General features: G+C 42.9%; 1 protein-coding gene across 3 annotated transcripts in view; it reads right to left on the bottom strand.

Annotated features, from left to right (window-relative positions):
- Positions 1 to 496: 496 nt before the first annotated feature.
- WNT6 (Wnt family member 6) overlaps positions 497 to 10,253 on the bottom strand; it is a 51,327-nt gene continuing 41,570 nt past the window's right edge. For all 3 annotated transcript variants that reach the window (XM_034433739.3, XM_034433738.3, XM_034433740.3), the window contains exons 3-4: positions 3,424 to 3,725; positions 497 to 1,529 (exon numbers count right to left, since the gene is read on the bottom strand). In XM_034433739.3, the coding sequence (XP_034289630.1) occupies positions 1,068 to 1,529; positions 3,424 to 3,725 (764 nt within the window). In that variant the 3' untranslated portion in view covers positions 497 to 1,067. The remainder of the gene's footprint in view (positions 1,530 to 3,423; positions 3,726 to 10,253) is intronic.

The raw sequence follows: 10,253 nt of genomic DNA, 5'->3' as shown, positions 1-10,253 counted from the left end.
ATTAGGCAGGGGGTCTGTCTGAGGTGTTTTCTCAAATCAGTTTCTTAGAATGGGCTTAAGCTGCACTTGTCTGATCATTGACTTGGTAAAAAATCTTTCTACTGTCCAACAGGGCCATCCTCTACTGATATTAATTCAGTCCAGATCTTATCCATGCATCATTAACTATAAATATAATACAATTCAGCTCTAGCATTTCTAATTCTCCAAGAACTATTATTAGAGATCAATCTGCAATAAACTATTTCCCCATTTATTAACACAAGTAAGGATAATTTCTCTATTTTTCAGTCCTGATGATTTCCCATCTCTGCTCAGGATGTATTATTGTATTCTCAAGATAATTCAATGGACATAATTTTGGAGAGGGGGAAAACCCCCACTTTTATGTCATTTAACCATTCTACTTGGACGAACAATAAAACAAAACAAGTAATTACTTACTGATCAATATTAATTGCACTTGTAATCACTTCTTGAATCACACTTGAAAAAATGAGTTAAATAACTTTATTATTGTAAAAAGAAATGGCAGCCCAAAGGGGAGTAAGGGAATTTGGGGGATTGGATAGTCAAGAAATCTCTGCTGTCCTCTTAAAACACAGTAAAGATCCATTAATAAGTGAAGCACAGCACCTCTCTCTAGAGAATCAGTTCATAATCCATAGTGAGAGGCCTAGATAGGACCAAGCAGCTGGAAATGATCATGGGAGTATCAGATAAGACAGGATTCCTCATTTTCAGGAGTACATGTCGAGTGTAGCAAGGAATGGTAGGACCTTCTGAAACCATAGCCTGGTGCTAGATGCCAAGGACCTGCTACAAAGAAGTTGTAGTCAAGTGCTAGGAACAATATTGGCCACCAACAAGAACCTGCTCTGAGAATCCAAAGTGGATTCAGCACATTCTCTAGTACATTATTCTGATTCCAACTAGATTACCTTGATGCCCCCATGCCCTAATCAGCTTGGCGACGCTTGCTCTTTCGGGATTCTGTGGCAGGCGGTGGGTACCTTCCTGTCCTTCTGCTTTGGGTCATCCTTATTCAATGTTCTTCCCATATCCACTCAAATACATAAACTGAGCTCTTTGCGCACTGTGCACTTCCGGCACTGAACTACACAGCACCAATGAAAGCGGCAAAGGCAGTTCTCTTCCAAGAGCAGTGTCTCCTCTCGATGACCCCGTCCACAGCAGAGCAGGTCACAACCACTCATGTCCATGGCAGTGTTATTGCACACTCGCCCACGTGTGCCCAACGAACCCGTCTTGCGGTTAGCAATGCAGAAGTCAGGCGAGTCGGCAGAATAGATGAGGTCCTGCCTGTCAGGGGGTTTCATGTTCCGACCGACAGGGATGAGTGTTTTGCCATCGTTGCCACCCATCACTTTAAAAGCCCCATTAAAACGTTCAAGCAGGCGGTCACCCACTTCTCGGAAAGGTGGCATCTTCTTCCAACAGGTGCGTAAGGCACAGGAACCTGAAAGGCCATGACACTTGCACTCCGTCCGCATATGGTTCTTCACTGCCTGGAAAGCCACAATAAATAGGAAACAAAATGGCAATTGCAAGATTAGTAAGATCAGAGTGAAGCAGTGGTGAAATCTAAAATTTGTTACTACCGGTTCTGTGGGCGTGGCTTGGGGGGGTTAATGTGACTGGGTGGGCGTGGCCTTTTTTTTTTTTTTTACTTTTAAAAGCAATTTTTCTACAACTTCTTCGGCCAAAAAATGCTTTTAAAAGTTTTTTTTTAAAAAGCCTCTGCCAATCAGGCAACTCAGCTAGGATCATCAGAGGCATTTAAAAGAAAAAAAGGTTTTTTTTCTTTTAAAAGCCTTTGATGATCCCAGCTGAGCCGTGTGATCATCAGTAAAAAAAAAATAAATAAACAAAAAAGTAAAAAAAAGCCTCTGATGATTGTGCGGCTCAGCTGGGCATGGGGGGGGGCAAGAATTTTTGCTACCGGTTCTCCGAACCACCCACCTCCATCGCTACCGGATCAGGCGATCCGGTCCGAACCGGGAGCATTTCACCCCTGGAGTGAAGTCTCCTAGCTGATTATTTTAGATAAGAAGTGAGAACAAGCAGGGAAACGGAAAGTTTCTTCTAAGGTTAGATGGGTGCGTTCTTTTCCGGAAACAGATATTGTATCTCTACCTATTGCCACCACAACAGCTTGTAAAAATATGCGACAGCTAACGCTTTAAACGTGGACATCCCACAGACAACTTAGCAGGTCAACGTCAATACCCAAAGCCATTTTATATGGATCCTAGCAAATTTTAATTACACTTTTGAATTTCTTTTATGTTCAGTTTTATTTGCAAAGAAGTATGTTCGATCAGTTGTTATTTCATATAACCATGAGTGTATCACTATCTAAGCTATGTTTTATAGAGGCTGTTTCTTAATATCTTACAAGAAACACAATTGTTTTCCTAACATCTGAGCTGACAAGCTTCATATACTTAAACTCAGTGTTGAAAGTATTACATCAATGATGCCAGTCAGCTAAACTGTGAAAATCAGATTGTAGTCCTCAAGATTGTTTCAAGAATATAATATGCCTGAAAATAATAAATTAGCACTTCCTCTCTTACATTAAAAAAAAAGAAAAGAAAAATAAGAGATAAGATATATTATAGCATCATGCTTCTGAAATCTAGATAATAAAAAATTGTATTTTGGAGGAATCATTCATCATCATCTGATACAGACTAATTTTAGACGGAATACACTATCCAAACATCTCCTAAATATGGGAGCTGAAGCAGATATTTTAACAGTCCAATATTCCTATCATCACATCAGAGTCTGTTGTGATAAGGTTTTGCCAAAATCCATCTAGAGATCTTTTTCAGGATGGGGTTTGATCCAAGTTCTTAAATCACACTTTCGAACCTTAGCTATTATGTTCCAGAAGCATCCTTTAATGCTTTATATTTGTTCCTGTACTTTCTCCTTCCTCTCCATTCATTTAGTCAACTGCAATATCATCCATTTTTGAAACACAAGTGATAGTTCTGTAGCAAACAATAGTGTTTTCTTGTTCTGGCAGGGAATATGTTTTCACTGGTGATCTAAGGCTGCTCTGCTCATTTATAAAATGGAATTTAAAAATGACACACACACACACACACACACACACACACACACACACACACACACACACATAAAATTACTTCTCAAATTATGTAGAGGATCAGAAACCCAGCAGTGTAAAAGAACATTAGGTTAAGAGGTCTAGAACATATAAAATTGTCTACATATAAGACAAGATGGAACAGAAGAGAGAAGGACCTCTGAGAAGGACATGACCCAACAAATAAGTACATCTTGGTTTATGCACAGAGAAGGAAGCAGAGCAGCCCATCAGCAGAGGTTCCTGCATAAAATAGATTGAAGAAGCAATACGGCCCTTACCAGTCTCCCTGCTTCATTGTTGTGCAGGTCAATAAGAGTCCGAATATCACTTTTGCCACGCTTGCGCTTAGCATCCATGAACTGCCGGGATTTCTCATAGCCAAAGTCAACATCATCCCCGCAGCCACCCCATTCCCAAGCAGAGCTCTCCGATCCCATGATGGCAGGTGGCAGGGGAGGTGCCCTGCTCCGAGTTGCCTCGCAGCCACACTGCAACAGATCACCCATGCTGCAGGCCTGGGTGACCGCATGGCTAACACCAGCTGCCGTGATGGCATAGACAAAGGCCGTCTCCCGGATATCTGTTTTGTAAATTGAGAGAGGGAAAAAGGGATGGAAAACACATTAGGCAAAGTCATCTTTCAAAATAACCTTAATGGCCAAGCAAAGCAAGTGGTACTGGAAGGCCATGTCATCATAGGCAACAATTCAAGCCACTGAAGTTTTCTCATACACTATTACCTGTAGTTGCTTTATCTTGGCTGTTACTTATAGAAAACTTACTTATTTAAGGACAGTTTTTGGCAAACATAAAAAGGCATAGCTCTAGTTCAATAATGTATGTTGGCATTTACTCATCCTCTTAGAATAACTTTCTAACAGTAACAGAGTTGGAAGGGACCTTGAAGGTCATCTAGTCCAACCCCCTGCTCGTGCAGACCACCTATATAAGGGATTCGAACCGCCAAACTGCCAAGCTTTCTGATCAATAAGCTCAGCATCTTTGCCACTGAGCCACCTAGCATTCATTCTTTGAATGTACACTAATCGGCATACATTAAAATGAAATTTTGTTGCATACAGCCCTCAAAGGGTCACCACCTCCACAGTACACTACATAAACAATGATGATTTTCCTTCATCCTTTGTAAAATAATAGTTTCCCACTTAAAATGCAACATAGATATGGTTTGTACATTTTATTGCGTTCCCTGCCCTGTTTGGAATGGTGTGGTTATGTGATCAGACGAGTAGGAAGTGTCTGTATCCTGGGGAGATTGGGCAATAAATATCATTGGCTCTTCTTTAGCCAAATGATATCTTTAGGGCAAGCTCTCCAAACTTGGCAGCCTTAAGACTTGTGGACTTCAACTCCCAGAATTCCCCAGTCAGCATGGGAAAATCCATAAATTTTAAAGCTGCCAAGTTTGGGACCCCTGCCTTAGAGTGAGGAAAGGCTCATAGAACAATTCCCAACCATTGATTTAAAGTATTATTCAATGTTGTTGATGTGGACAGAAAGCAATGCTATTGACATTGCCAAGTCCTATCTCCATGGCATCTGTTACATTGGCTGCTGGTTGGTTTCATCGCTGGTTCTCAGTGAGCCCTTTTCAGCACTTCATCAGACGATGAGAAAACCAATCAGCAAGTCTACATTGCTTGGTGAAGCTGCCAATTTAGACAGCATTTTGGCAGCCAGGGGTGATAACAAGCAATGGAGAAGCAAGATAGAGGTTGGTGATGCAAACCCATCAATCTTACAACAGGCAGTTTTCTGGGTCCACCCAAGAAAGGATGGATGGTACTTTAGCTCAATTGTGGGGAAATGGCTAAAGTGACAATAAAAGACGGGCTAGAAATGAGGTGAAACCAGGGGTGAAATCCAAAATTTTTCCCTACCGGTTCTGTGGGTGTGGCTTGGTTAGGATAGTATAAAATCTCCATTCCCACCCCACTCCAAGGGAAGGATACTGCAAAATCTCCATTCCCACCCCACTCTGGGGCCAGCCAGAGGTGATATTTGCCAGTTTTCTGAACTACTCAAAATTTCCGCTACGGGTTCTCCAGAACCTGTTAGAACCTGCTGGATTTCACCACTGGGTGAAACCAACACTGTATAACCAAGGAGGAAAATTGATGTTGTCAGGGCATGATTTTTGTCGTTCTGGGTATGTGTCTGCCAACCAAAAAGATCTACCATTCAACGCTAACTTCCAATCATCAGAAATCTGGGATGTACCCACAAGTACCCTTATTTGTTAATAAGGCCTCCTGAAATCAGTAAAACGGACTTCTTTTCCAAATAAATATACATCGGATTGGACTCTACAAAGATAGTTATGGAAAAGGGCGGGGATAAGGAGACCCGGCGAATGAGTTAACCCTGCTCTTTGTAGAGATCCTAGTTTTAAACCAGCTGGGAATGGCGCTTGGTGCCATTCAAAAGGCATCGCAGAGAAAGGCGCCCCCTTCCCACCCAAAAGGACCCCGTCTGAAAAGCGCAGAACAGCCTTTAACAGAGGTTGCCGTCTCAACAGATCGCTTTCGTTAGCAACGCAGGAACAAATGAGGGGTGGGATTCCAAGATGCAGTAGCCCCCTTCCCATCTCAACAAACTGGATTTTTTTTTTAAATTTAAATTTATGACGGGGGGCGCCAGTCACCCCTCCGCCGCGGGACATGAGTTCCAGGCATCCCTCGCCATGCTGGGACCTGCCACGGCCACGGGGGGGGTGGGGGTGGGGGTGAGGATTTCTCCTTTGCTCTGCTCTATTCCAGCATGAGGCGCCGCACCGCCGAGGGCTCCGTCTCCTCTCTTCCTCTCCCCCACTTCTGTGTCCCAATGAAGGGCTGCTTGCGGGGGATTTTTTCCCCCTGTAAGGCGATGCAGTGGCATCGCTTTCGTATGGGGCTCTTTGTCCACATCTCTGCGGCGGTCCAATGGTTCCGCCTTCCATCCGTCTTGCCAGAACGGGCGCTATTTTCTCCCCGGGTATCTCCCACTGGCTTGCTCGTCTTGTGAGTTCAATTCAAGCACCAATTCAAGCACCAATCGCCTGGAATCGCCCGTGCCAAGCGCCGTGGCTTTCTGGTTCTCATTCCTGCCTTCTCCTGGGCTCTCCCAGGGGTGAAATCCAGCAGGTTCTGACGAACCGGTAGCGGAAATTTTGAGCAGTTCGGAGAACGGCAAATATCACCTCTGGCTGGCTCCAGAGTGGGGTGGGAATGGAGATTTTGCAATATATTTCCCCCAGGAGTGGGGAGGGAATGGGGATTTTGCAGTATCCTTCCCCCAGGAGTAGGGAGGGAATGGGGATTTTGCAGTATCCTTCCCCTGGAGTGGGGTGGGAATGGAGATTTTGCAATATCCTTCCCCCAGGAGTGGGGAGGGAATGGGGATTTTGCAGTATCCTTCCCCTGGAGTGGGGAGGGAATGGAGATTTTGCAATATCCTTCCCCCAGGAGTGGGGAAGGGAATGGGGATTTTGCAGTATCCATCCCCTGGAGTGGGGTGGGAATGGAGATTTTGTAGTATCCTTCCCCTGCCACACCCACCAAGCCACATAGAACCAGTAGTAAAAAAAAATGGATTTCACCACTGCCTCGACCCTGTTGTTATCAGGGAACTGACAAACGAAAAGTGAGCATTTGCCACTCTTCCTGCACCTGTTGCAGAAGGGCAGTATAGAAGATAAGCTTCTGGTATATGCTGCCCTGTTCTGATTGCTGTTAACTTTATTCCATTAGGGAATATATACACCCTTTCAGTTCAACGTCGCATTTGGGTAGACGCTACCTATCACTCTGGTTTCCTCCCGCCTAGCAACTTTGGTTTTGGCCTTTGGAGGAGCGATCACCTGCAGAAGGACAAAGGAAGGGGGGGGTTTCTTTGCCCTTAGAGTGGGGGGAAAGGAGGGGCTTTTACTGTGAAGGTGCCAGAGAGGCTCCCTGGCCATATTTATGGCCCAGCTCTGCTCTCTCAGTTGCTGGGAAGTCTGAGGAAGCTCTACGGACATGTAGGAGCAGAGTCTTTGAGAAGGGGGGAGGGGCAGTAAATCTCTCCCAGACGTGGATACATTCTTGGGCTTTATTAAAAGCTGCTGTGCTGTCTGGGAGCATCCATAATTGCTTCATTACAAGGACAGGGAGACATGTCACAGCAGTAAACCTTCGGCCTGTAGCAATAATCTGCTGCCTCCCTCCCCAAAGCCCCGGAGATGCCTGTACCGCTCACGCTCTCACACGGCGAGAAAGAACAAAGCACAACCCCTTAGAAGCCTGTGTATCGCTTGTCTCCACTCAGAGAAAAGGTGGTTATAAGCAAGCCAGGATTCTTGGCGTTCCTTGGTCATCATCAGTAGCTTATCCTTCTATTCTCAGTCTTCACCTAACAGCAAAGGTTTATCCTGTGCTAAATTCCCCCTCTTCCTCACGATCAAGGGGACCCCACACAGCTTGATCAGATACTCAGTTCTACAGTCCCAGCTGCATTATTTCATTTGTTCCTACCCTTTCCTCCATAGATTTCAAGGTGTTGTATATGGGCCTCTGCTTTCACACACACACACACACACACACACACACACACACAAACTTCATCTTCTCCAATTCCAGGAGAGGTAATAAGAGAAGGAGGTTCGTCCAAGAACACCCTAATAATTTAATATGTGAATGGGGATTGTACCAAAGGAGTTCCAATTCTAATCCAACTCTAACCAAGAATAACTTATCTAGTGGCCTTTGTGTTTTCATAAAACTTTCATATATCTTAGTAACCTGATTAATAATTCAAGGTTATGATAACTGTTCCAAACTTGTCAGGCACTCCTGATTTCCACCAAAAGGGCTGTTATAGTCAACCACTGTTCTAAGATGATTTGAGGTGGACAACGCATATTTTTTTTTTTGCAATGGGCAATGCAGAAGCCAATACTATTTTTAAAACAATACAATGGTGGCCTAATTTCAAAAGTCTTTATCAAATAATTGTATAAACATTAAATGATTTATAGAATTCACCTTGTATCTGCATATTAATAAACTGTACAGGGAAATGTATGCTTGCTTTGTTTTTGCATTATGTATGTATGTATGTATGTATGTATGTATGTATGTATGTATGTATGTATCAGGGGTGAAATGCTCCCGGTTTCGACCGGATCACCCGATCTGGTAGCGATGGAGGCGGGTGGTTCGGAGAACCGGTAGCAAAAATCCCTGCCCCCCCCCCCATGCTTAGCTGAGCCACGCAATCATCAGAGCCTTTTTTTTTTTACTTTTAAAAGCATTTTTTCTACAACCTCTTCGGCCGAAAAAATGCTTTTAAAAGTTAAAAAAAAAAAGCCTCTGATGATCCCGCAGCTCAGCTGGGATCGTCAGAGGTTTTTAAAAGCATTTTTTTCTACAACCTGTTAGGCTGAAGAGGTTGTAGGGAAAAAAATGCTTTTAAAAGCCTCTGACGATCCCAGCTGAGTTGCCTGATCGTCAGAGGCTTTTAAAAGCATTTTTTCCTGCAACCTCTTAAGGTTGTAGAAAAAATGCTTTTAAAAGTAAAAAAAAAAAAAGTTGGCCACGCCCAACCAATCACATTACCACCACCACCACCAAGCCACACCCACAAAACAGTTAGTAACAAATTTTACATTTCACCACTGGTATGTATGTATGTATGTATGTATGTATGTGTGTGTGCGCGCGCGTGTACACACACACACACACACACACACACACACACACACACACATTGCAACAGGCATCATCTTAAAAGAGCCATTCCTTCCTTTATGTGAGCAAAGGGACACAATAACTGCAGGGTTTTTTAAATTTAAAAAAGTCTGAAAAAAACCTTGTAATTAATTAAATGTTGTCAATCAATTAATCACATTGTGCAAGGTTTAGAGAATTGTTTTCAGATTAGGGAAATAAAACATCTAATACTCTAATTGAATACACTAAAACAGGTTAAAGAGATCATATGATACTATGTCCTGGGTATATCTTATATGGATATATATATAAGATCTAGAAGTGTTATCCTACACTGCTTATCAGTAATGCCTAGGTCTCTAGGTGATGCATGGCTGTGTTTTGTTTGGTTGCTTCTGTTTTTATAGGTCTCAAGTACCCACCCCCCCCCCAGCTTTTCCTGACTATCCAATTGATCAGCCTACACCTGAATAAGGGGGACAGATTACTGCTTCCTCTCAGTTAATAATAAAAAAGAGTCGTTTTCTAAAAAGGAAGAAGATAAATCTTCTATCGACACTAGTGACCATGTACAAGGTTAGTGGCTTCTCTCATCTGGAAAAGGATCAACGGCAGGGGAAGAAAAATTAAAGCTTCTGTCCTTCCTATCACTGCAATACCCAATGTGTGTGGGTATTGGAAGAGGCACACAAGGATCAAAATGTTACCTATAAACTTAACATACCAAACAGCTGCCCAAGCCTACATTCTACTTCTCAACTAGGAGTAATGCTTTCTAAATTAATCTAAATGCGTTCACATTTTTTTTTTTAATTTGATTTATATGCCGCCCTTCTCCGGAGACTCAGGGCGGCTTACAATGTGCTAAGCAATAGCCTTCATCCTTTTGCATATTTATACAAAGTCAGCTTATTGCCCCCACAAACTGGGTCCTCAATTTACCTACCTTAGAAAGGATGGAAGGCTGAGTCAACCTTGAGCCTGGCGAGATTCGAACCTGCAGTAATTGCAGGCAGCTGGTCTTAATAACAGGGTGCTTTAAACCACTGTACTACCAAGGCTCCTTAAACTAGACCTCAGTTTAACTCTTGTCTTTAAAGCACTGTAGACACAGTCCCTCAATATTTTAATTGAATAATTTAAATAATATAAGAAAAATTGCTTGTCACTCTGGATGCAGGTCCATACAGAGGCCTAAACATTTTGTATTTCTGCTAATCTTGAAATCCAATACTTAAGATGAAATGGGTTTATAGATAGGTTCAGTTAGAATCACTACATTGCCTCTTTGTCTTTTAGTGGTACTTGAAGAGGAGACCAACATGGAATTTCAGTGCCGTAGAGTAAATTGGGAAAATGAAGAAAAAAAACCATGGAAGAAAGCAATGGCAGAAAAGTAG

This window comes from Pantherophis guttatus, chromosome 1, assembly GCF_059756535.1.
Source record: "Pantherophis guttatus breed Tessera chromosome 1, ASM5975653v1, whole genome shotgun sequence".
NCBI lineage: Eukaryota > Metazoa > Chordata > Lepidosauria > Squamata > Colubridae > Pantherophis > Pantherophis guttatus.
This window is presented reverse-complemented; position numbering and strand designations above follow the sequence as displayed.